This window comes from Littorina saxatilis, linkage group LG1, assembly GCF_037325665.1.
Source record: "Littorina saxatilis isolate snail1 linkage group LG1, US_GU_Lsax_2.0, whole genome shotgun sequence".
NCBI classification, from domain to species: Eukaryota; Metazoa; Mollusca; class Gastropoda; order Littorinimorpha; family Littorinidae; genus Littorina; species Littorina saxatilis.
The window spans coordinates 43,051,244-43,078,282 of NC_090245.1; the positions used below are offsets into that span (position 1 = coordinate 43,051,244).

The window sequence follows — 27,039 nt, forward strand, 5'->3', positions numbered from 1 at the left end:
TCGTAGCGAAGTTTGCACACTTTTCCGGTTTCCGACGCTACGCCGAGAACTTGGCCCGTGTTATTACAGACGCTGTTCGCTCGACATTTGTTTCGACGGTGCAAATTTCTGTGAGGTATGCGTACAGTTTTATTTTTCCATAAACGATTAAAATCTTTATTCAGTGAAACCTGCAACTAGTTTATTGTGTTGGGTATTTATGCGTTGTAAACTTATCTTGTCGCATAGGCCTTGTGCAACAGAGGCCCAGTTGTACGTTATGCTTTTGTCGTCCACGCCCCATTTTCTTGTCGTCGCTTGACAAGGTGTGCAATTGTGCGTTCAGTTGCACTTTGTGCGCCAGTGGCATATTGTAAGCACTATGTTGCTTCCATATGGCGTATTTATATCATTCCTGGCAGTGCCGGTTTTGACGCCGATTTTTATATTAGAGGTGAAGGCCGTTCGGCGAATGCATTGACCTTGCGTGTTGTCAAATGCTTACTGCGCATTTCGTGCGTAATGAAAGTATTTTAACTTATACAGCCTTTTATACTTCTTGCAAGATCAAAATGATGTTTATTACCCAACGGAGCGAGTGCATACTTTTCCAAATCGCTTGGTGTTGCTCACTCAGCTTTGTTGTGATTGTGCTTGCCGAAGTAAAGTATTCGGAGGTCGTGACCAGACAAAGGCAAGGCCACGCACCGGTGATCCGGAGTGACCTTGGAACCTGACGTTTACAAACATTGCTATTGTGCGACGTCTGACACTTTGGCGCTAGGGCAACTATACTGGTGCACGGAGTGTTATTCTGTTGTCTGGCTTTGTCTGGAAGTGATGCAGTGTTAATCTTTCAAGACTCAGTTAACTGTTTTATTACATGTATGTAGCCTATGTCATTTATTCACTCAGACAGTGGGCTACTTTCATTTTGACATAATTATAAGCAGATGCACTCCTTGGGTGTGCATGTGTGTATATTTGTGTGTGTGCATTTATACATTTGCGCTCACATAATTATGCACTTTAATTATTGCTGAAGTACGTGTCACACTTGCGTTAATACGTTTCACAGCTTATGCATCGCCATATGGGATGTGCTTATGAAATCGCGGTCTCACTTGCGTTACGATTCATAACGCGGTTCAACATTACCACTTTTGCTTACTCACTCCCACGTGAAAATTGCCAATTTCGAAGAAGAAACTAGTCTCGGCCCGCTCTAAATAACAATGACCAAGACTTTTTGTAATTCCTTCGCGTGACGTCGAATCCTATTACGCCATAATGTGACGTCTTCAAGACATAACCCTGACTTTATTCCTGGATTACTGCGTCCCATGGATACATTTCAGAAAACGATCACCACATATCCTTCAGAATCCAAACATAATGTGAGTATTCTTCTAGGGATAATCACATTTTCTGTCGGATTAACGCGGTTGTCCGACAATGGTGCTAGAGGAGAGCAACACTGCAATCGGGCAATTCCCCGTGCGAAGACGAACAATCAGTTGACTGGTATCTCCTTCGTGAAATCCGATTGTGTTGGATTTCTGTATTTCACTGGTTTAACCAGGGCAGTCGACCGTCTGTGTTTTTGTGTTGTGAAATTGGCCCCTGGCCTCTCCTGATTGGTCAACTTGCTCCGCGTTATGAAATCTACATAGAGAAATAGAACTGGTCCAAAGCTTATGATTGACATAAGCTCGTGCGCAAAGGTGATTGCATTTAAGCGTAAGGCAAGTGTGACACCCTGCATAACGCAAATGTGACAGGGCCTTAACCCTTTCGCTGCCAATCAAAACTTCCTGACTGCCAGGGAATATTGGAGTTCGGGGTGTAATAATTCACAAAAAATTCTAGCTCCAAACTGGCAGTAGGTAGAAAAGTAAAACCTATGTTATTTTTAAAAGAAATTCAACCAAGAATCTGTTTTTAGTATCTAATCATGGAAATAATGCACAAGTGCAGGACGGGTATACCCGTCCTAAGGCAGTCAAGGGGTTAAATAGCAATGCAACAGCTCAGTTTGTTCTGTTTTTTTCCTGTTTGTAAACATGGGGAACTAAACAGCCGAACTTCTTCATGATTCATTGATTAGGGGAACCTTACATGAAGAACTGCACCCAAGAATAAGAGGATCTGTTTATTTTTGATTGTGTTCATTGTTGAATTTTTCTTAGATAATAATTTACTGTCGAGAATGTTAAAAAGATTGTGTTTTGGGTGTGTTTCCAGACTCCATAGAAAAAACAGCCACCATGACGACGGCTAATATGTACCCGGACATCAAGGAGGAAGACCTGGTCACAGAGGTCCATGAAATCGTCCTTCAGAAAGTTGGACATGTTCCTGTTGCTAAGGGCGACTTCATGAAGATGCCCAAGTCTGTCAGGATCTTTGTCAGCCATTGTGTAAGTTGCTCAAACTTGAGAACAGTACAATGGAACCTCCCTGTTAAAACCCGCCAATTTAAGAATCCCGTCCTTTTGAGACCCTGTTATATAAAACTTTCTGATCATAACTATAGTAAACTGACCCCTATTTTAAGACTTCATCCTTTTTAACACCTGATTTTCTCAGATTTGTTTAGGTCTGAAAAGAGGACTTCCACTGTATATAGATTAGGCAAAAAATAAAATAGGTGTGGTTAAGGTAACATAGCCCAAAAAAAATAGGGTAGGAAGGTGGGCAATCACTTTTTTTTTTAAACTTTTTTTTCTAATGTGTACAAATTAAACCTACTTGATAGGGAAATAAGTGTGCGACTCGAGCGCTTTCGCTTTCATTGCGTTTTCTGCACTGTTTTTTGTTTTTTTTGTTTTTTTGTTTTGACAAATGTAACAAGTCGCGTAAGGCGAAAATACAATATTTAGTCAAGTAGCTGTCGAACTCACAGAATGAAACTGAATGCAATGCAACGCAGCAAGACCGTATACTCGTAGTCCACCGCTCACGGCATAGGCAGTGAAATTGACAAGAAGAGCGGGGTAGTAGTTGCGCTAAGAAGGATAGCACGCTTTTCTGTACCTCTCTTTGTTTTAACTTTCTGAGCGTGTTTTTAATCCAAACATATCATATCTATATGTTTTTGGAATCAGGAACCGACAAGGAAAAAGATGAAAGTGTTTTTAAATTGATTTGGACAATTTAATTTTGATAATAATTTTTATATATTTAATTTTCAGAGCTTGTTTTTAATCCGAATATAACATATTTATATGTTTTTGGAATCAGCAAATGATGGAGAATAAGATAAACGTAAATTTGGATCGTTTTATAAATTTTTATTTTTTTTTACAATTTTCAGATTTTTAATGACCAAAGTCATTAATTAATTTTTAAGCCACCAAGCTGAAATGCAATACCGAAGTCCGGGCTTCGTCGAAGATTACTTGACCAAAATTTCAACCAATTTGGTTGAAAAATGAGGGCGTGACAGTGCCGCCTCAACTTTCACGAAAAGCCGGATATGACGTCATCAAAGACATTTATCAAAAAAATGAAAAAAACGTATGGGGATTTCATACCCAGGAACTCTCATGTCAAATTTCATAAAGATCGGTCCAGTAGTTTAGTCTGAATCGCTCTACACACACACACGCACACACGCACACACGCACATACACCACGACCCTCGTTTCGATTCCCCCTCGATGTTAAAATATTTAGTCAAAACTTGACTAAATATGATAAAAAGTTATAGGGTCGGCCCCTAAAAATAGGGTAGGTCGGGTTACCGTAACCACAATTATTTTTTTTTTAGGCCTTACACCCTTAGAACCAGCCTAAAGTGTCACCAGATTGCAGGTGGCCTGTCCTGAAGGATATATTTTGATAAATTAATAGATGAGGGGACAGCAGAAAGTGCCCTTTCTTGTGAATTGTCATCTTTTCGGTGGGGCCTCATCACAGGTACTACTGTATTCTATTAGTACCCTACCATGCTGTTTACTTGAGTGTGTCCTCATAGGAAAGGGCAGAGAGAACTTGCATATATCCTGGTTTTTAGATGCCTTTGCCTTGTTCACATCTAGAACTTTTCAAAGTGCTGTTCTTCTCACTCTCAGAACATGTGTGCACTATAATCCAAGCTTTCAGTAAAAAAAAACCATTAGCTGGTTGCTGAAAGAGACAGGCATGAATTTTGCATGAAATATGGAGTGACCAACAGCTTTTCTGCTTCAGTAGTACAGTGGAAACTCCCTTTTAAGGCCTCCAAAATGCAAAACAAGTCGCGTAAGGCAAAAATACAACATTTAGTCAAGCTCAGTCGAACTCACAGAATGAAACTGAACGCATTGCATTTTTTCCGCAAGACCGTATACTCGTAGCATCGTCTGTCCACCGCTCGTGGCAAAGGCAGTGAAATTAACAATACAGAAAAGCGCGGGAGCGGTTGCGCTGAGGAGGATAGCCCGCTTTTCTATATCTCTATTCTTTTTAACTCTCTGAATGTGTTTTTAAGACCGGCTCGGTTGGCCTAGTGGTAAGGCGTCCGCCCCGTGATCGGGAGGTCGTGGGTTCGAACCCCGGCCGGGTCATACCTAAGACTTTAAAATTGGCAATCTAGTGGCTGCTCCGCCTGGCGTCTGGCATTATGGGGTTAGTGCTAGGACTGGTTGGTCCGGTGTCAGAATAATGTGACTGGGTGAGACATGAAGCCTGTTTTGTGTGGCGCACGTTATATGTCAAAGCAGCACCGCCCTGATATGGCCCTTCGTGGTCGGCTGGGCGTTAAGCAAACAAACAAACGTGTTTTTAATCCAAACATATATCTATATGTTTTTGGAATCGGGAACGGACCAGGAATAAGATGAAATTGTTTTTAAATCGATTTCGGAAATTTAATTTTGCTCATAATTTTTATATTTTTCATTTTCAGAGCTTGTTTTTAATCCGAATATAACATAATTATATGTTTTTGGAATCAGAAAATGATGAAGAATACCATAAACGTAATTTTGGATCGTTTTATAAAAAAATAATTTTAATTACAATTTTCAGATTTTTAAGCCTCCAAGCGGAAATGCAATACCAAAGTCCGGCCTTCGTCGAAGATTGCTTTGCCAAATTTTCAATCAATTTTATTGAAAAATGAGGGTGTGACAGTGCTGCCTCAACTTTTACAAAAAGCCGGATATGACGTCATCAAAGACATTTATGGAAAAAATGAAAAAACGTCTGGGGATATCATACCCAGGAACTCTCATGAAAAATTTCATAAAGATCGGTCCAGTAGTTTACTCTGAATCGCTCTACACACACACACATACACCACGACCCTCGTCTCGATTCCCCCCTCTATGTTAACTCATTCGCTGCGCAGCTAAATTTCCCCTGTGTTCCCTGCCAACGCGCGATTTAGAGCCATTTTGAAAAAAATATTAAAAATCAACAACACAAGATAACCTTACATACCTTATGTTTTTGCAAAGTTTGAAACTTACTCTTTTAGAAAATATATGAAACATTTGAAAGTACATACCTTTTGTTGTCTTCATATCCACGCAAAATATCCAATTTGAAGCAAAACAAAAAAACTTTCTACGTCATGGGTTCATCATACACAATGTCATGATCGACACTTGCATTGCCCGAATCATCACCCAAATGATCGTCCATTGGCACAAAATCGTCACCAGAATCTAAAATATCATCTCCACTATCATCATCACTGAGGTCAAGATCAGAACCGTACTGAATAACACGTTCTAGCACTCTTTTCAAGTTACTACGTCTCAGCAGAACGATCCGCCATCTTGGAAAAGTCAAAACACGTGGGTCGCACACCGTCAACAAAATTTTTATTAATCCCAACAATTTAAGGGAAGGAACTGTTTACAGTGAATGGTACCACTGTAGACAGGTAGAAGTTCATTGCAGGGGTTGTTTCCCTTGGTCAGCAGGACCGTTTACACCGTTAAAAATTCGTGATATCCGTCGGAACTCAAGTGCCGGCACGCAGCCAACGCTAAACACAGGTGTCGGAATTCCAGTTCCGACGCGCAGCGAATGAGTTAAAACATTGAGTCAAAACTTGACTAAATGTAAAAAGCAGGTCTTAAAAGGGATAAATTCACAGAGGTTATGAACAAAAAGTCTGAGAAAACAGGGTCTTATAAGGGAGGGATTCTTTAAGTTCGTGGGTCTTAAAATGGGGGTTTCCAAATTGTAGTGTCTGCACTGACTTGTTGGGAGTGTTACTGAGCATTTGGCATTTGTTTGATATACATGCGGGTTGCATCATTTTGCCTGTAGATTCAACTGATGAAGCCTCGTGGTGTGTACATCTGTGATGGATCTGAGGCAGAAGCCCAGGAGATCATTCATAAACTTGAAGAGCGTGGTACACTGACCCGCCTGACCAAGTACAAGAACAGGTTTGTAAACATATATATAATACTCTTCTGCATAAGATATGTTTTTGAACGTTGATATGATTTCCTTTTAAAACTTTATATGATTGGATCTTAAAAAATCTGTCAAATTTGAATGTGTGAATGTTTGAATGTTTTTAATTTATTTGTCTGTAAAATCAAATCTAGTATGGTAAGGTTCACATTCTAGTTTGTTTTGTTCGAGGGTATCTTTTATTTTGTGTCCTGATATCACAAATAGGTTCGTTCAAATATTTAAGAAGAATGTGAATGATTTGCAAAACTGTGCCCATGCACATGCATTGTTCAGGTATTGTATCACCTGTATCAAGTTGAATAATCTTGCGGATGGAGCTAGCTGTATAAGGAACCCTTTGTTACTGTGGCTCAAAGTCAAACTCCTTACAGGTCGTAAGAAAGAAATCTTTCTTTCTTTATTTGGTGATTAACGTCGTTTTCAACCGTTCAAGGTTATATCACGACGGGGAAAAAGGGGGGGGGGGGGGGGGGGGATAGAGCCACTTGTCAATTGTTTCTTGTTCACAAAAGCACTAATCAAAAATTTGCTCCAGGGGCTTGCAACGTAGTACAATATATTACCTTACTGGGAGAATGCAAGTTTCCAGTACAAAGGACTTAACATTTCTTACATACAGGGTTCATACGCTCCTTGAATCTCCTTGAATCTCCTTGAATTTTCAACCCCCCTTTTCAAGGACCTTGAATCTCCTTGAATTTGGAGAAAATGGTCATTCTTGTGTTTAACCTCCTTGAACCTCCTTGAATTCTGAAGTGCAGGCAAAAAAAAAAAAAAGTTAATATTAAAGTTTTTCAGCAATTTATATCGATTGTGTGCGTGTTGTGTGCAAGTCGTGTGTCGTCTGCCATCGTGCGAAGGGAAGTTGAAACCGATTACTTCCCCTTCATCCGGGTAGCTTTTAGCGCCATTTCTGAAGAAGCAGTGTGTCGATTCATTGTGACAGCGTTTCAAGCCATCGCCGGTCGAAAATCGTAGTCATGCCGGGTGGAAAGTGCTTTTAAAAATTTTTTAATTTAAAAAAGTAAATAAATGTTTTTGTTTTACTTTACGTTTCTGGTTTGAGCTTTGAATGCATGGTTGATGAAAGTTTTTCCACGTGTACACCTATGCAATTTGACCTCCTTGAACTCCTTGAAAACTCCTTGAATACTCCTTGAATTTCACTGTCAGGTGTCTGTATGAACCCTGTACATACTGATTGACTAAAATCTTCACAAACATTGACTATATTCTATACAAGAAACACTTAACAAGGGTAAAAGGAGAAACAGAATCCGTTAGTCGCCTCTTACGACATGCTGGGGAGCATCGGGTAAATTCTTCCCCCTAACCTGCGGGGGGTCAAGAAAGAAATACATAACATCTGTAAGGACATCTGCAATGGAGGAATACTTTTCCTGGTTTTGAGGCGTCTTCTCACGATAGGTACCAATACCATGGCAGGAGCAGGACCTGGGATTTTGTTTTTGTTTTATTTATTATGCGTTTATGTAAGTAGTTTCCACTTGTGAACCTTGATTGCTAAAACATTTACTTTGAAATAACCAGTTACCTGTGCCGCACGGATCCTGAGGATGTAGCGCGTGTGGAGTCCAAGACGTTCATCTGCACTCCGGACAAGTACGAGACTGTGCCGCACGTGCGTGAAGGAGTGGCTGGCATCCTTGGACACTGGATGGGCCCCGACCAAATGCAGGTGGAACTCAACGATCGCTTCCCTGGCTGCATGGCAGGTGAGTCTTCTGATCTCTAATGATGTCGTACAGGTGACTTTATTTTGCTTGTGTGAGACATGTGTGTGTCACTTCAGTCGTATAAAATCTTAATCTTTTGAGTGCGGTACAGTCCTTTTATGTTTTCTTTGATGTCGTTATTATTCAAGTTCAACTGTGGCAAGGGACATTTGCCTGAACGGGGTTTAATTGTAATCATCTTTTTATTCACACAAACTTAAAAAACAAATTGCATTCAAAGCTGTTGTGGTCTGCTGCTTGAAGTTACACCTGCCATTTGAGGATTGATAAGAAAATCTAGTTCTGTGTACATGAGTCAAGCAACAACAATTGGCTGCAAAGCAGATAAATTAAGTACCTTTCACCGGAAAGTGGACTAAGTTCTTGTGGGTTTTTTCTGTTGCAGGTCGGATGATGTATGTGATTCCCTTCAGCATGGGACCTATTGGCTCTCCTCTCTCCAAGATTGGAGTTCAGGTGACAGACTCCAACTACGTACTGCTGTGCATGCGTCTCATGACCCGCATCTCGCCAAAGGTGTGGGAAGTGCTGGGCGATAAAGAGTTCGTCAAGTGCATCCACTCCGTTGGCTGTCCTAGACCTGTGCAACGTGAGTTTTGCTTATTGAGGTTTTTTTTGCTGCCAAGGTGCAACACATAGGCAAATTCTGGAAATAACTCAGGTTGGTTTTGTATGGGTTGTCAAAGAGTGAATCCACAGGTCGAGTGGTGAGGAGTGTGTCGGAAACGTGGAAAAAGAGCACATGTGGTTTGTTTGTCCCATTAAAGCAAGGATATTCACTCTTTCACAACCCATTCAAACCGGACAGTCATTTTCAAACATCTTTTGTCATATGACCAGTACATTGTGAATATATATGTGATAGTGTGATGGTTCCCATTCTCCATCACTCTGTGAAACTTAGGAAGTTTGAAAGCGTCTGGGTATTTTACAGTATCAATTCAAGCTATATTAATTGAGGATTTCAGTAAATTTGCTGTTCATGTATAATGTATTAGTTTTTTTTTCTTTAGTTTATTTTTTATTTTTGAGGTTGTTATAAATATGCCCACATTTCTGGCTTATCCTGCATAGTGAGGTTTTTGTTCAAAACGGTCATTCGCAGGGGTGGTGAAGAACCACTGGCCATGCAACCCCGAGAATGTGCTGATTGCTCACTTCCCCCACGAGCGCAAGATCAAGTCGTACGGCAGTGGGTATGGAGGCAACTCTCTGCTGGGCAAAAAATGCTTCGCACTGCGTATCGCCAGTGTCATCGCTCGTGATGAGGGCTGGATGGCAGAGCACATGCTGGTGAGAAATGTTTCTTCTCTTTATTGTGTCGTGCACATTTCAAAATTAGTGTCCTTTAACCGTGGTCGCCCGTCATCACCTCGGTCCTGCAGCCAGCGGCGACGGAAATCGCCAAGATTAGTGTGTTTGAATTTTCCGCCGGTATGTTCATTTGCATACAACCTTGACTTGCTTATCCGGTATCAATCGAGGCTCTCCATCTTCGTTGAAGCCGTTGATAGATTTCGGTCGTGTTTGATCTACTTTTACGAAGTTTATGAAGAGAATTAAAGTTGAACTCACAATGGAGGATGAAGGGTCTGATCGAGAAGCTTTTTAGACATCTTCAACATTCTGGCAATGAATTGGAATGTTTTAGGCCAGAAAAGTCTTCCAACAAATAGGTGATGGTGAGGGGTGTACATGCGGAGGAATCGAACTATGATTTACTGAGTCCGAAATCGATGACAAAAAATGAGTAAAAACTAGATATTTTGATGCCTGGCTCGTCGAGTTTTGGGTCATGGAGTTCCGACCTACATCTGTCAGAAGGTGATTTATTTTCTTCCTGTTTCTCACAAAAAAATTGGTGGATCTACTTGTCACAGATCTGAGGTCATTTGAAAGAAAAGAATCCAAGTGCGTATCGTGTGTGCAGTGCGCAGCGTGATGGAAATCATACTGAGAAGTCACTCGATCCTGCGTCTTCTGCTTTTGACTCGGGCCTTGCGAAACGTTCATCTTATGACTTGTACTGGTCAACTGCCTTTTGCGCACCATAGGATTAAGCGTATCTAGTATACATCATGAGGAAGGTGTTATTTTCCTAAGCAGATTCATGTGCCTGACATTTGAAACGAGCAAATGATTAAGAATGCTGTTTATTTATTTTATAGTTAACTAACGTACTCACAGACCAAACCACAAAGCATACAAACAGACTGCAGGATCTTCAATGTTTATTGTAATCACATGCGCAATTTCACATCAATGGTGATGTTCAAATGGAAGTTAGAGGTGTTTTGATGTAGGCAGTGACACGTTCAAAGCCCATCATAGAAAATAACTCGCCTGCAGGGGAGAGAATACAGAAAAATATGTGGAGTGCTGAAGGTTAAAGGCCCACTCCGCCTCGTGATAAGTTTGCCTCACTGTCTCAGATCTGGCCAGGCTTTAACAAAGGATAAGACTCTCCCTCCACTTGGTCACATTCCAAAAATGAACAGCCTGGGTGCACAGTGGTAATGCTCTTGGCTTATAGGCACCATTGCCTGGAGGACCTACGGAGGACAGCTGCTTTCGTGCGGGCGATTGGAATCTCCATCTAGTGAACAACGAAGAAGAAGAAGAAGATAGGCACCATTGAAGTGCTAATGGTTAAGATAGGATTTTCTCTGATTTTTTTGTTAGGTAGTAAAAGGGGGGTTCCACTGTCCAATGAACACTAAAATGGGCTATTTTGCAGATGTCTGGCATGTAGTTTGCTAACACTAAGAATACAATGAACACTAATATGGGCTGTCTGTGCAGATTTCTGGCATCACTCCCCCCAATGGAGAGGAGATGTTCATTACAGCAGCGTTCCCCAGTGCTTGCGGCAAGACCAACCTGGCCATGACCACCCCCACCCTGCCCGGCTACAAGGTCCAGGTTGTGGGTCAGTAGTCAAGAGTGTTGGGGGGGGGAGGGGAGGGGGGTGTAATGATTGTGCTGAGTCAAGAGTATGGTTGTTTCGAGATTTGGGATGCACATGAATCACTTTATTTAGTGGAATCGACCTTCAAAAATCTGAGAAAATCAGATCTTTAACTCATTCGGGGCGCGTCTAAATTTTCCCTCGTGTTCCCTCCCGGCGCACGATTTTGACCCATTTAAAAAAAAATTAAAAAAATCAACACAAAATAACCTAACCTACCTTGCATTTTTGCAAAGTTTGAAACTTGCTCTTTTAGAAAGTATATGAAACATTTGAAAGAACATACCTTTTGTTGTCTTCACATCCAGTCAAACTACCTCTTTGAAGCAAAAAAACAATTTCTATGTCATGGGTTCATCATACACAATGTCATGATCGACACTTTCATTGTCCGAATCATCACCCAAATCATCGTCCATTGGCACATACTCGTCACCAGAATCTAAAATATCGTCTCCACTATCATCATCACTAAGGTCAAGATCAGAACCGTCCTGAATAACAAGTTCTAGCACTCTTTTCAAGTTAATACGTCGTGTAGCAGAACGATACACCATCTTGAAAAAGTCAAAACACGTGGGTCGCACACCGTCAATAAAATCGAATTATTCCCAACAATTGAAGGGAAGGAACAGTTTGCAGTGAATGGTTCCACTTCAGACAGGCAGAAGTTTATTGCGGGGGTTGTTTCCTTTGGTCAGCGGGGCCGTTCACACCGTTAAAAATTCGTGATATCCGTCGGATCGTAACTTCCAACGTGTCGGCAACGCAAAGCACAGCTGTTTACAACTCCGACACAATGCAAATGAGTTAAAGGAAGGCATGCAGTCTTAAAATGGAGGTAAATTAGCAGATGTTATGAACATAATGTCTTGAAAAGTAGTCTTAAAAGGGAGGAAGTCTTAAAATAGGGGGAGGGGGGATCCTAAAAGGGGGGTTCCGCTGTAGTCGTTCAAAGGTTTTTGAATGACATCCCACCGCTGCAACCAATGTCGCATCTTTCTCAAAAACAACCTGGTGTACAAATGCCTAACTAAACCCTAGAGGTACAGAGTTATTTCCGGAATTGGTCTATTATGACTGTTATTTGAAAGATGTGCATGCGTATTTCAGGTGACGACATTGCCTGGATGCGCTTCAACAAGAAGGGAGAGCTGAGAGCCATCAACCCTGAGGCCGGGTTCTTCGGCGTTGCCCCGGGAACCAACATGCAGACCAACCCCAACGCCATGATGAGCTTCCAGGAGAACTCCATCTTCACCAACGTGGCCGAGACAGCTGACGGTGGCTACTACTGGGAGGGGCTCGAGGATGAAGTTCCCAAGGTTGGTAATGTCTGCCATTGAGAGGGGCGGGGAGAAAGAGATAAAGGCAGAGAAAGTTCAACGCATTGATGAACAGCTTCCTTATTTTCCCTGGTTGTTAGCACGAGCTTTGGGCTGCTCCATTTGTTGTTGTTTTTAGGGAGAGAGGGGAGGAGAGCGGATATTCTGTTTGAGTGTTTCTTCATTTGTCTCCTGGTTCTTTTAGAAAGGTAAATCTTTTTTCCTTTTTTTTTACAGTACAGTGGAACCCCCTTTTCAGTTAGGACTTCTCCCTTTTTAAGACCTTAATTTTTTTCTTATTTTCTGTTTGTAACCTCTGTAAATTTACCTCAATTTAAAGACCCCTTACTTTTCATGACCAGATTTTCTCTGATTTTTCAGGCATGGGAATTGTCCGCCGAGTGGCCGCCGAAAAAATAAATGGGAGAGGCAAAATGGTTCTGAAAACTGAATTTAATGGTAAATTTGGAGCTCAGATGACACCTAATTGCACAATTTGGGTTCTTTAGAGAAAAAAATGTCCGGGGGCATGCCCCCGGACCCCCCTAGTACGGCTAAGCGCTTCGAGCCGTCGACTTTCATATTACTTACAAATTTTCAGCCGTATTTACTTTTTTCAATTCCCATGCCTGATTTTTGTAGGTTTTAAAATGGGGGTTCCACTGTATGTGTAATTGGCCATTCGTTTTTTTCAGGGCATGGCCATCAAGACATGGCTGAACGAGACGCGGGCGCTTGGTCAACCGGGTCCACCAGCCTCTCACCCCAACGCTCGCTTCACGTGCCCGGCCTCCCAGTGCCCCATCATCCACCCCCGGTGGGAGGACCCCGAGGGTGTGCCCGTCAGTGCCATCATCTTTGGCGGGCGCAGGCCTAAGGGTGAGAGTCTGTTGCCACTTGTGGTTCACCTGTGATGCTTGTTGATGTAAAATCTGAAGAGAGTGTTATTATTACTGTGGTGTGGTTGTGTGTGTTTGTGAGATTGACTCAAATTACTGTAAAATGTTGATTTATTGTTTTACTGTAGTTATTGTGATTTAGTGCAAGTTTTACTGTGAAGTATCATGATTTATTATGAGCTTTCCTGTAACATTATGATTTGTTTTTGTCTTTACTGTAAAAGATTGAGATTTACTGTAAAATAGCATGATTAATTGTGAGCTTTATTTTAAAATACTGTGAATTACTGCGAGCTTTACTGTAAATTATGATTTATTGTTAGCATTAATCTGAAATACTATGAATTACTGACCGCTTTACTGTAGAATATCATGATTTGTTATGAGTTGTATTATATGGTTTAAAGGTGTGCCTCTGGTGTTCGAGGCCAAGAGCTGGGAGCACGGAGTGATGATTGGCGCCTGCGTCAAGTCTGAGGCCACTGCTGCTGCTGAGTTCAAAGGTGAGCAGCTTCTTTCATGCTTTACCGCTTCAAGAATTTACTTGTCATTTTTCAAGTTCAGATAATAAAGTATTATTGAATGCTATTGTTCATCTCACCCACAGTCACTTTGTTGTTTAGATTTGCTATTGTATTGTATTGTATTATATTTACATTGTATTTTGATCAATCTGGGTTTAGAATGTTACAGATTCTGTGATATGGGTCAAATTAACAATTCTCGAACACTGGAAATGTATTCAGTCAAGCCCTGCCAGGGATACATTGATACATTCAAGTAGTCTGTTAGCCATGAGGGTTATTTGTGTATGGCTCAGATCATGCTTAAAGTTGACACCTCCACATTAAAATAGTTTGCGATAACTTTCTGGCTTTTTTAAATGGTTGCCAATCAGTTTCTCGCTTTTTAAAAAAGGTGGAGGTGCAAACTTTAAGATGTGTAGATTGTTATGCTGGTTTTCTATTTTCCCAACTTTTATGGTGAATGTGTATTCATGTGTGTGCAGGCAAGAAGATCATGCACGATCCTATGGCAATGCGACCTTTCATGGGCTACAACTTCGGCCACTACCTGCAGCACTGGCTGGACATGCCCAAAGTGCCCGGCAGGAAGGTGCGTGTTCAACCCCCCCACCCCCACTTCCCAGTGTGTGTGTCTGTGGGCCCCTGCTGTGGGTTTCAGTACTGTGTGATATTTTGTATGCAAAAACTTGATCAGTATGTGTGAGTGCAGATGTGCATGTGAGTTTGCTTCCAAATTGCATGTCGGTGTTTGGGAAAAATGTGGAAAGACTGAACAAGGTGCTGAGTAAGACGTTTTGAAAAAGCAAAAAGCACCAGCACCCCACCAGAAGAGAATTATATAGCATTGGTTTCCTGAAAGTGAAGGTATACATGATAAAGTTCTGCCCCTTTTAATGGAGGCTACAAGAACATGTCTTTCTACATAGACTAATGCCAGACTCTATATTTCTTCGCTGCATGCAGCTCCCCAAGATCTTCCACGTCAACTGGTTCCGCACGGACGAGAGCGGCAAGTTCCTGTGGCCAGGATTTGGTGAGAACATCCGCGTGATCGACTGGATCCTGCGACGCTGCAAGGGGGAAGACATTGCTGTGGAGTCGCCCATCGGATTCATCCCCAAGCCAGGTATAATGATAATGATAGTTTATATAGCGCAGACCACAACAAATATCCGTGCTTTGGCTGCGCTTTGCATAGCATGATTATATGATCCTCTGGAGATCATTGCACAGAAAATGACATGATTGACTGTGAATTTAAGTTAAATAGTGGGTTTCAGTGTCTGGTATGTACGTGCTTAGTGTCATATTTGCATACCGTACATCTTTGCTTGTCTTTTTAGGTACTTTTAAGCCATGTAGTTTTTGCCTTGTCGGTGGAATATATTATTGTCTAATGTCTTCTCAGGAGGAATTTCATGAATTCAGCCTTAGTAATGGATTTCATCGCAAAAATAACTTTGATATTGAGTCGGTAATCGGTCCCCATTCGAGGGAATAAATAAGCTGTCGTTTCTTTAATTTGAAATACAAAGAACAGGAAGACCAGCATTTGAGACACGATGCATCACAGCACTAACATTATACTTGTAGGAAGCTTGATGTCCCTTGGTTCATCCAAAAGCAGAAGCTCCAGGGAAATCAAACTCTGGTTACCCTCCATCTTCAAACAGATTTATGCTTTTTGGTTGTCTCCCTTTGCCCACATTCTTTTCTTTTGTGCCTGTCTCCTGTTCACAGTATAAGCCTGGTCTGTTCTGGTTTATTAAGCAAAATTGACAAATTCCGGAAATAACTGTCGGGTTTGTATGGGTTGTAAAAGAGTTGTTTCTCTTGGAAGCATGCTGGCTGACGGCGTGGGGTGGAGACAAGCTGCTCGCTATAGTGATCGGCCTATAATGTCACGTGGGAAAGCTTGCCTCAATGGTTCCAAGAGAAACAACTCGTTCACAACCTGTACAAACCCCCCAGTTATTTCTGAACATTGTCTATTAGCAAGATAGTACTATCAACAATCATGCTTAGTGAATGCACTAAAGAGTAAATGATAAAAAACTAGTCGCGTAAGGCGAAATTACATTTAGTCAAGATGTGGAACTCACAGAATGAAACTAAACGCACTGCATTTTTTCACAATGACCGTAGTCCGCCGCTAGTGCAAAAGGCAGTGAAAGTGACGAGCCTGTTTAACGCGGTTGCGCTGCGCTGCATGGCACGCTTTACTGTACCTCTCTTCGTTTTAACTTTCTGAGCGTGTTTTTAATCCAAACATATATCTATATGTTTTTGGAATCAGGAACCGACAAGGAATAAGATGAAATTGTTTTTAAAACGATTTCAAAAATTAATTTTAATCATTTTTATATTTTTAATTTTCAGAGCTTGTTTTTAATCCGAATATAACAAATTTATATGTTTTTGGAATCAGAACATGATAAAGAATAAAATAAAAGTAATTTTGGATCGTTTTATAAAAAAATAATTTTAATTACAATTTTCAGATTTTTAATGACCAAAGTCATTCATTAATTTTTAAGCCTCCATGCTGAAATGCAATACCGAAGTCCGGCCTTCGTCGAAGATTGCTTGGCCAAAATTTCAATCAATTTGATTGAAAAATGAAGGTGTGACAGTGCCGCCTCAACTTTTACAAAAAGCCGGATATGACGTCATAAAAGACATTTATTGAAAAAAAGAAAAACGTCTGGGGATATCATACCCAGGAACTCTCATGTAAAATTTCATAAAGACCGGTCCAGTAGTTTACTCTGAATCGCTCTACACACACACGCGCACAGACACACACACACATACACACATACACCACGACCCTCGTCTCGATTCCCCCTCTATGTTAAAACATTTACTCAAAACTTGACTAAATGTAAAAATGAAAAGCAGTGTATGCGAGTGGTGGTGACTGTGGCGGTGTGTTGCAGGGTCGATCAACATGGAGGGTCTGGGCAAGATCAACGAGAAGGAGCTGTTCTCGATGCCCAAGCACTACTGGCTGGACGACACTCGCGAGTCCCGTCGCTTCCTGGAGGATCAGGTCGGCGTCGACACGCCGCCCATCATCTTCAAGCTTCTGGAAGACCAGGAGGCCGCCTTCGTGGCTATGCCTGACAACTGAGCCATCAGGGACCCCTGGTGTCGTGGCGACCACCTGCTGGTGTTGCAGAGGTGGTTAGCTGTTAGCCTGCTGTGCAGAAACTGTTTGACAAGATGAATGTTGCTTTGTACGTGATGTCTCAGCTGGCTAGGGCTTGGACAGTCATTGTGACCGCAGCAGAGGCTGTATTCCATCAAGTTTTAAGCTCAATCTCACCGAGTATTTTGGTTTTGCTGGAACATTTTTTGGGCTGTGTTCCTTGAATGGCTTAAGGTAAATCTTTCACTGATGGTTTGCAGAATTTTAGGTACATTCAAAAACCTTAAATTGCAGCCCAAAAGCATTTGCTTATACTGTGAGAAGTAAAATATGAAAATTATTTGCAACACATTGTTGAATGGAAAGCCACAGAAAAACCAGTTATTTCTTGTTTTAAAGATTTCTTACAAGATATGTGTTTGAGCAATCTGTATGCAGTGTTTGATATACAATTCACATTGCAACTTATATTTCAAGAGTTGTTGTGAAGGCTGAAGCTGTAACACTACAATAGCTTTGTAGCAGTCGTTAATGAGTCCAGCCAATCTTCTTATTGTGAGACCAGTATCTATCTGCATATTGTCAGTATGCTTCCGTTTGTGACCGCACCCTACTGTTGTGTTATGTTAGTGTTCTGGAGTTTGTCATTTTGAAAATCTTGCCTAGGATATGTAGCTTTTTCTGTCATTAACATAAGTTTGCATTTATTTTGACTTTATTTTGTTGAGGGGGGCACAGCTAGTATATCATACATTTAGGAATACTATATTGTGGCATTGTAGGTGCATGCATTTATATTTGAAATACATAGTGTTGTAACAAAATCAGTATTTTTTCGATCACAAGATTCTAGTGTTGTTAGCCTCTTTCACCATCTTTCATTTGAATTTAGTTTCTTTTGCTGCATTCTATATATTGTTGAAAACTGATTTTGTTTTATTTGCTGTAAAACAGAATTTGATATTTTGCTCATTCAAGATGGGACCCAGTATTGCTGTCTCCTAGGAGGGGAAGCTTTCGACGTTTAATTACATGGGTGCAACTCTGCCGGCTGCACGCCGGCAGCCGGTTTTTGGTTTCATCGGCTGCCGATGTTTTTGTTCCAGGAGAGGTTTTTTTTTAATTTTGAATACTAAAAAAGCTGGACCCCAACTTTTGCCGGTTTTTGGAATTTTCCAGGTTGCACCCATGTAATTATTTTGCACATTCTGTATAACTGTGGAGATTTCCCTACCTGTACATCAGGCCAATTATTCATTTGTTTAAACGAATACATGTGTATTTGTGATAACCAGTGTGAGGCTGTGTAAAATTTACTTTTGGGATTTAAAGTCAACTTTGTTAGAGGGATGCACTACTTGGACGAGGAGGGATGAAACGCAATTCCAATTTGTTATACACATCTATAAATTTATTGAAATGTGAGTGAAAGATATTTTACCATTTACAATTATTATTCGACTATTTTTGTGCTAATTTTCTAAGGCGCGGGTGCTCTTTTCACTTTAGCAACAAAGTCCCAGATACATTTTCTAAGACATTGAAAGCCGTGTGCGCTTTATAATCGGTCTCAAAATCAAGTTTTCTATTAGCACATGTACTGCTCAAATTATAGCTAAGATGTGCATGGCAAGGTTTAATTCTTATAGCATTATGAAGAGTTTGTTAAAAAAAAAAATTACATTCTGTTGCCATATTTTCGTAGCATGTATTGCTTTTGTTGCTTTCCTGTTTTGCTTGTAATTAAGTATTCCAAATTAATGTTGTGATATGCAGGTCAGTTAACCGGAGTGAATCTGAGTTCAAAATGCTAGATGATAAATAGTTCACCCAGCCTCATTCTGTACCTGAGCTGAGCTTGAGTCAATGAATCTGTCCTGTGACCTGTGTTAAACTGAGGTGTGTGAATGTTGTTGTGCTGTTAATGAATGAGAATCTGATAATGCTTGTGGGGGTAGTGTTTGTGCCCTAGTTAATTCCATTCATTGTTGCATGAAGAATATAATGGTATTCTTGTGAAATTTTGCAACAGATTACATGTCACGCATGTACACAGATGGGCAGTTCCACAAAATACCCTGGATTTAATGCATTGCACAATTTTTTTTCTAGCTGTACGTATTATATGGTTACGTTTGATTTTTGGTGTGCGCGTTAAATATAGTTAATAAACTACATAAAAAAGAATGGTCTTGCATTTCTTTTATCTGTTTGAAATTATGAAAAAAATTAAGCATCTGATCTCACTTGTGCTAAAAATAGTCCTTCTGGGTATGACTGGTAAAGCTGTACATCAATTGACTTCTTCAGCTGAATTGAAGCCAGTGCAATCTGTGCTATACTTCACTGTTGTTTGCACCCTCTACAGAAGCAAGTGGGTCAACTTGTGACTGAGCAAATCCATTAAGCCTGTCATTAAATGGGCCAAGTCGACTTCATGAAGTCTACTTCAAAAAAATTGAAAAAAAGTGGCTACCACCGATTTGTTGGTATAAAGACTTTGTGAAGCCTTCGCAAAGTCGCCTTTGGGCTCAATTAAGAACGGCTTTTGTATACCCTATACAAAAAAAAGAAAAAGAAACTCCGCTAAAACACATCTCCAAAGCAATGGAAGAGTCGCGTACACCGACGAGGAGGATACCTTCCTTCCCCTTCTACTTCAGCTCTCCACTAGGATGTTTCCAATCAGAGTCAGCCTATTACATGCTTACACCAGCCACACACAATGCATCTACAACATACACATTCACATAGAACCACATCCACACCATATCAATCCACACAACTCGTCCACACTCTTCACATCGAGATATGTGTGTACACAAGAGGCTTCCGTACAAAACCCATCCACATAACACACATACTTTGTTCTACCCCTTTTAATTATATTTTCACAACATGAATGAAACTCCCAAGCAAGTACTGTCTACCAACAAGGTAGCTGCCTAGTTTAAAGTATATTTTCATGAGGTAGTTTTTGTGCTATATGCACAAGTGTTTTTAGTTGCAAAAACTGTACAAAAATTCCTTGGGAACTACTGAAGATACTTAACATCTGAGATATCAAGTGCATAAAATCCGTTCATGTTTCAAACCAAAATTTTACATTATTGTGATCAGTTCTATGTGTGCAGATACTATGTGGTCCCTTCTCTTTGTGTGTGTTTTATGTGCGTATATTTATGTGTGGGCGTTGTTTCTGATTTTCTTTATGTGTGGGCAAAGAAATAAAATGAGACTAGCAGGTAAATCAACTAGAAATTCTGGAATCGTCAGGTGTCTGAATTTTCCATCCGTTCAGGGTCAAATAACTCGTGCTCGATCAGTACACAGTTCAGCTACAGGGAGAGTGCTTATAAGACTTTTTACAATAAGTTAACGACATCATTTCGGAAACTTAATTGAAGAACTTGAGATAGAATTGAGTTGTCCTGTAGTAGAACTGCTTCTGTTTGCATTGCTGTTCATGGAGAGTTATTCGCAAACAGATTTGATGTGTACAGCTTTGAAACCAACATGCATTTTCAAGAACATGTATCTTGATTTGAAGTGACGTAAGGTGAGCTTGGGAAATGTGCTTTTGAAACTAGAGGAATAGACAAACTCCGGAAATAACTCTTGTCAGGTCTGTATGGGCTGTGAAAGAGTGAAGACTCTTTTATTGATGGCAATCTTTTCCAGCTGCTGCCCTACATTTTAACCGGCATAACAGGCAGTGAGGAAACTTGTCCAGACTAACTAGTGACTATAGTATTTAGAACCATTTTTGCCTCCCCCATTATTTTTTTCGGCGGAACAAAAACATATTTCGGCGGAAATTTGTCTTTCAGCGGACAATTCCCATGCCTGTATAGCCTATGATGTCAGATGGGAAAGTTAACCACAAAAAAAGCAAGAGTTATTCACTCTTTCGTAACCCACACAAACCCAACAGAGTTATTCCGAACATCACATATTCACGATTCAAAGTTAGCATATCTGTGGCACAGAGCTCTCTAGATGCAGAATACTTTCCTTTGCACCATTTGTACATGAAAAAGATAAACGCACAACATTATATCATGTGAACAGGCTGGTGAACAATATGCGTTTAATAAGCATTCTGAATTGGTCAAAAAATCCCTTTAATTGTGCTGCCTCTTCCATGGACAAATCCCACAATGAATTCTACCACCTAGCTGGAAATGAACACTGCAACGTTAACACTGAAGGTTGTCGTGGGCACACAGGTGATACTGCAACGTTGACATTGAAGGTTGTTGTTGGCAAACAGGTAATACTGCGATGTCAACACGGAAGGTTGTTGTGGGCACACAGGTAATACCGCTACGTCAACACAGAAGGTTGTGGGCACACAAGTAATACCGCTACGTTAACATGGAAGGTTGTGGGCACACAGGTAATACTGCAACGTTAATTAACATTGAAGGTTGTTGTTGGCACATGGGTAACACAGCTACGTTAACACGGAAGGTTGTTGTTGGCACATAGGTAACACTGCTACGTTAACATGGAAGGTTGTTGTTGGCACACAGGTAACTTGATACTGCAACGTTAACATTGAAGGTTGTTGGCAGACAGGTTAGACCGCAACGTTAACACTGAAGGTTGTTGTTGGAACACAGGTAATACCGCAACGTTAACACTAAAGGTTGTTGTTGGAACGCAGGTAATACCGCAACGTTAACACTGAAGGTTGTTGTTGGAACACAGGTGGTCGAGGTAGGTCTTGACGTCCCAGCGGACGTTGCCAATATACCGGTCCAGGGAGTGATACAGGTTGCTCAAGCGTGTCTCAAACTGTTGAGCTGTGCGCTTCAATTCCTGAATGTCGTGGGCCTTGTAGGCGTCTGCTGCGCGCAGCTCATTGGCCGTCTGCTCCAGGCGCCCGAAGGTGCTGCGCATGGTCTGGGTCACGTCCTGCTGCTCCGTCACACGGTCCTTGAAGATCTCCAGCTTGGCGTCAAACTCCCCGATCGTGCCCTCTGCTGCCCGAAGCAACATCTCTGCTTGACCTGGGGAAGAGGGGGACACAGTTGGTCAGTGAGAGAAAAAAAGAAGAAAACCCGGCACACAAACGCACATACACACAAAACGCATGGACAAAGAATGATTTCATGAAAATAGTATTACGTTTTTAAAATCATAGGAAGCCTTCGGTGAGGGAGGATGGGATTGTAAAATCTAAACAGAGGGTTGCAAAAATGAAAATAAAGACGAGGGCGAACTTTTGAAGTGAATGAATTCCGAACAGATTTCGCTGCGGGTGCTTTTGTATCTGCACTGCTACACTTTTAAGCCTATGAGGGAGGGTGTGATTGTTAAATTTAAACAGAGGGTTTCAAAAATGAAAATAAGGACTAGGGCAAACCGGCTTTTGAAGTGAATGAATCCCGAACAGATTTTGCAGCAGATGCTTTAATTGAGTATCTGCACGATACCTTTAAAGCCTGTACGTATTTTGTATGCAACACAAAATCACTGAGGCTGTCAAACTGAACTCCGTTCCATAAGCACATGATGCTCTTTACAAATATGTTTCGAATATCGTGGGCAGTGCCTGCGGTTTTGCCCGACGCCTATATATATATAGCCTACTAGAGGAATACCCGGCTTTGCCGGGGTGAATTGCGAGACAGAGACAGACAGCGTGGCGGTTCACCACAATCACCTTTGAAGGCGAAGTCCTCTCAAACGGGATTGAGAATTTTTAGAGCTTATTTCTAAGCCCTATTTTATTTGTTATGGCTTCTCAAATGCCAGAACATACAGACAGACAAAATCCGCCAGACCCCATCACAAACAGAACTCTACAATCCACAGGTGTTGCCTCCACACATACACACACACACACACACACACACACACACACACACACACACACACACACACACAGAAGCCGTATATATATCTATGTATATCTATACGACTTGTGTCTGTCTGTCTGTGTGTGTGTGTGTGTGTGTGTGTGTGTGTGTGTGTGTGTGTGTGTGTGTGTGTGTGTGTGTGTGTGTGTGTGTGTCCGCGATGCCAAGCCAAAGTTCTCGGTGGATCTTTTTCAAATTTGGAGACCGTATTCAGCTACACCCCGGACACAACCTCATCGATGAGATATTTCAACACGTGCTCTCAGCGCGCAGCGCTGAACCGATTTTGGTTTTTCTCTGGATCCATTCCCAGTAACTCTTCCTTATATTCATTCTCCAGTGTTTTCAGCGTTTATCTCCCTTCCTTCGTGTGGCGTCAATCCATATTCCCGTTACTACGTTACTATTTTTAGAATGTCACGATTGCACCCGTAAGTTGTCCTTACTGTAAAAGTGAAAAGGTCGAATCAATTTATAGCCACGCGAAAAATACACTGTCATCTATCTCTATATATTTATAGATATAGATATATACATATATAAACTCGGAGGCAAAAGAAACGCAAATAAAGGATGCGTTAATTAAACCTTTATGGACTTGAAATAAAAAGAAAATCATGATACCAGCATGTTCTGCACGTGTTGTTTTAGCGGTCTTATCTTGTCAGAACTGTGTTTGCCGTTATCTGGGTCACACGCGAGGTCTTGTTGACGGGGATCCCAAACCGTCATGGGGACAACTTTCAGCACATGCACAATGTGGAAAAGCAGCTTTTCGTGTTCAGAGTGTTCAGGCAAGCTGTACCGTACTCACAAAACTGTTACAACATTCATTTCTGCGACACAGGCGCGATGCCGAGACTATCACCAGATCAGCGCCAACAGGCGATCGGGAGACTTGATGTCGGACAATCAGTTTAGCAAGTTGCTAGGGCATTTGGAGTAAATGTCACCACGGTTTATCGCCTGCAGCAACGTTTTCATGCCACTAACAGTACCTGCGACTTACCAGGACGTGGCAGACCCCGGGTAACAACAGCCCGACAAGATCGCCATCTTGTCCATCAACACCAGCGAGATGCATTCGAAACTGCCGCCAACACAGCCCGTAACACATTTGGGGTGCATGGACAACCCGTCAGTGCCAGAACTCTACGCCGACGCCTTGGTGGGCAGAACCTGGTAAATCGGCGTCCTGCTCGACGTCCTGTCTTGACAGCTCAGCATCGCCTGGATCGTCTAGCCTGGGCCCAGCAGCATGCCCACTGGCGCCATCGGGACTGGCGGAGGGTTCTTTTTTCGGACGAGAAGCGCTTTTGCCTGGAACCTGGCGATGGGCGTGTCCGGATCTGGTCGGAAGACCTGGACAGCGGTTGGCTAACAATAACATCCTGCAGCATGATCGATGGGGAGGTGCCAGCGTCATGATATGGGGCGCCATTGGCGTCAATTAGCGAGTGGGACCTTTCGTCTTTCAGAACGTCGGCCAAGGTCGTGGGAATGGTGTCAGTGTAGGCCGCTACATCAATCAAGTCCTGCCTATGCGTCCCTATGTGGTTCCATTTGTCCAGAGGTACCGGAACTGCCTGTTCCAGCAAGACAATGTCCGTCCCCATACTGCACGTGCTACCCAGGACAGGTTGCGTCACAACAGCGTGAACATTCTGCCTCATCCTGCTCGATCTCCGGATCTCAACCCAATCGAACACTTTTGGGACATCATGCAAAGAAGGAATAATGCCCTTGCCCGGAGACCCCGCACAGCAGCAGAACTGCGTGCTGCCGTGACCCAGGTGTGGGCTCAGGTCCCCCAGCAGCAAATTAATCACCTCGACCTCTCAATGTACCGGAGGTGCGCCACAGTCATCAACGCCCAGGGAGAAGCAACACGCTATTGACTTTCAACAGTCTTCAAACAGTGTTCAGTGGAACATGGCACGTCATGCTCTCATCCCAATACACATTTCCGTATGGTTTTTGAATCGGTCAATTCGTTTCCTTGTTACTGTTAACCCGAAATAATTAATTCGACATTAAAATTCATGAATAACCCATCTTCACTGCAGCATTTGCGTTTCTTTTGCCTCTGAGTTTATATACGCCTTCTCTGTGTGTGTGTGTGTGTGTGTGTGTGTGTGTGTGTGTGTGTGTGTGTGTGTGTTTGTGTGTGTGTGTGTGGGCAACACCTGTGGATTGTAGAGTTCTGTTTGTGATGTGGTTGCGGCTTTGGTGTGTCTGCATGTTCAGGCCTTCCTTCGAGAAGCCATAACAGTTACTCTCAATCCCGTTTGAGTGGACTTCGCCTTCAAAAGGTGATTGTGGTGTTTCGGCACTCGATTACATTTGGCGTCGTCGACAGCGATGGGACTCGACATGAAATGTTCAGGCCACTGAATCATTTTCGTGCTGTTCCCATTCCACCTGGGAGGGACCTAAGCTTGGCGGGTCCGTTGTTCCGAACTTGGGGGACAAAGTTCATTTAAAGGGGGTCGAGTGTGACAGGGATCTCCCTTCCTTCGTGTGGCGTCAATCCATATTCCCGTTACTACGTTACTATTTTTAGATTGTCACTGCACTGTCCAGAACGCTTTCCTTGCACCCGTAAGTTGTCCTTAGTGTAAAAGTGAAAAGGTCGAATCAATTTATAGCCACGCGAAAAATACACTGTCATCTATCTCTATATATTTATAGATATAGATATACATATATATATATACGGCTTCTCTGTGTGTGTGTATTTGTGTGTGTGTGTGGGCAACACCTGTGGATTGTAGAGTTCTGTTTGTGATGTGGTCTTGTGGCTTTGGTGTGTCTGTATGTTCAGGCCTTCCTTCGAGAAGCCATAACAGTTACTCTCAATCCCTTTTGAGTGGACTTCGCCTTCAAAGGTGATTGTGGTGTGTCGGCACTCGATTACATTTGGCGTCGTCGACAGCTACATTGCCTACCATAGTCCAACGCATACGTATTGTTAGATCTAGTCTCGATCATCGTATGTGCTCAGATATGAGACGCAGCAGATCAAGGAGCGAGAGATAAAGAAAGAGAGCGAGAGAGCTAACCACGGCAGCATTAATGAAACTATTGACTGGGGGATTGTCTGTGTCTTATTAAAACTTGAAAAATAGGGTTTGTGTACCCGAAACATACGGTTCAGATACATGGCGTTCAGATGCAATAGTATGAACATAAATGCAACTAGCTGATGATTCTCACCACGGCTGAATTTTGTTTCAACTGCTGCAAACTCCAGTGAAATCGGCACAGTGATTCAATATGCGGACGTCAGCCGGTGCGGTGCTCAGTTCTGCCAAAATAAACTCCAGCCTAATTGCTTCCCCGCCAAATTTAAGAGGTACACTCATCTAAAGAGAGAAATGATCATGACTGTCAAGTTCTTGACTAGTGAAGCAGCGGCCTGCCTGATTTATGATTAAGTTCGAAAGACCAGTTTTACCTTAATGAGATACAACATCGACAAAACAAGACAAACCAAAACGTCTGCTCTTGACCCAAAGTGCAATCTCTGATGTCAAAAGCGAGAAAGTTTGAGAAGAGGTTACAAGGTATGAATAATGGCGTCATATAAAAGTTATGTCACCTCTGATACGACTCCTGATGACATCACAGTGTTTCGATAATAAAGTGTTGTCTCTGTGACTTAGTCATAAACCGGCAATGGGAAAAATACTCGTGGGATCACCGCCAGGCTGTGCATGTATCAGTATGGTATAATCATTAAACATTTCACAACTTGTTAAAAGATGCGAGGCCTGACCTTTAAACTGTTCGAGGTCTTAGAGCTTGAAGGTGTGCATGTATCACTATCAGTACCGTATATCATTAACATGTTTACAACTTGGCAGCAGATGCGAGGCCTGACCTTTAAACTGTTCGAGGTCTTAGAGCTTGAAGGTGTGCATGTATCACTATCAGTGGCCGTATATCATTAACATGTATACAACTTGGCAACAGATGCGAGGCCTGACCTTTAAACTGTTCGAGGTCTGAGAGCTTGAAGGTGTGCATGGTGGACCTCATGACGAGCGTTCTCTGGTTCCTGCGGAGTTCCTCCACCTTGTCCTCCAGGCGAACGAAGGTGGACCGCTGTCGGTACAGCTCCGACGACACCGTCGACAGGCT

At 42.0% G+C, this 27,039-nt stretch overlaps 2 protein-coding genes across 3 annotated transcripts in view; one reads left to right on the plus strand and one right to left on the minus strand.

Annotated features, from left to right (window-relative positions):
* Window positions 1–19,216, plus strand: LOC138970438 (phosphoenolpyruvate carboxykinase [GTP]-like). 2 transcript variants are annotated; one of them, XM_070342896.1, is made up of 13 exons: window positions 1–115; window positions 2,224–2,399; window positions 6,247–6,368; window positions 7,954–8,138; window positions 8,545–8,748; window positions 9,265–9,452; window positions 10,962–11,088; window positions 12,241–12,452; window positions 13,148–13,331; window positions 13,759–13,854; window positions 14,361–14,467; window positions 14,842–15,004; window positions 16,818–19,216. In XM_070342896.1, the coding sequence occupies exons 2-13, from the start codon at window positions 2,247–2,249 to the stop codon at window positions 17,009–17,011; spliced, it is 1,935 nt and encodes a 644-aa protein (XP_070198997.1). In that variant the 5' UTR covers window positions 1–115; window positions 2,224–2,246; the 3' UTR covers window positions 17,012–19,216. The 2 variants fall into 2 exon arrangements, with proteins under 2 accessions (XP_070198997.1, XP_070199004.1); XM_070342903.1 differs by lacking the exon at window positions 1–115 and adding an exon at window positions 766–864.
* Window positions 19,217–19,898: 682 nt separating this feature from the next.
* The window catches only part of LOC138970452 (restin homolog), a 10,459-nt gene continuing 3,318 nt past the window's right edge, over window positions 19,899–27,039 (minus strand). Inside the window, exons 4-5 of the mRNA XM_070342907.1 lie at window positions 26,886–27,039; window positions 19,899–22,044 (exon numbers count right to left, since the gene is read on the minus strand). The exon at window positions 26,886–27,039 is cut by the window's right edge and continues 18 nt beyond it. Coding sequence (XP_070199008.1) covers window positions 21,713–22,044; window positions 26,886–27,039 — 486 coding nt within the window. The 3' untranslated portion in view covers window positions 19,899–21,712. The remainder of the gene's footprint in view (window positions 22,045–26,885) is intronic.

Coding starts and splice junctions, on each gene's coding strand:
- LOC138970438 (XM_070342896.1), top strand. CDS start 2,247: ATGACGACGGCTAATATGTACCCGGACATCAAGGAGGAAGACCTGGTC. Junction 9,453..10,961: donor GGATGGCAGAGCACATGCTG/GTGAGAAATGTT, acceptor CTGTCTGTGCAG/ATTTCTGGCATCACTCCCCC. Junction 15,005..16,817: donor CGGATTCATCCCCAAGCCAG/GTATAATGATAA, acceptor GGTGTGTTGCAG/GGTCGATCAACATGGAGGGT.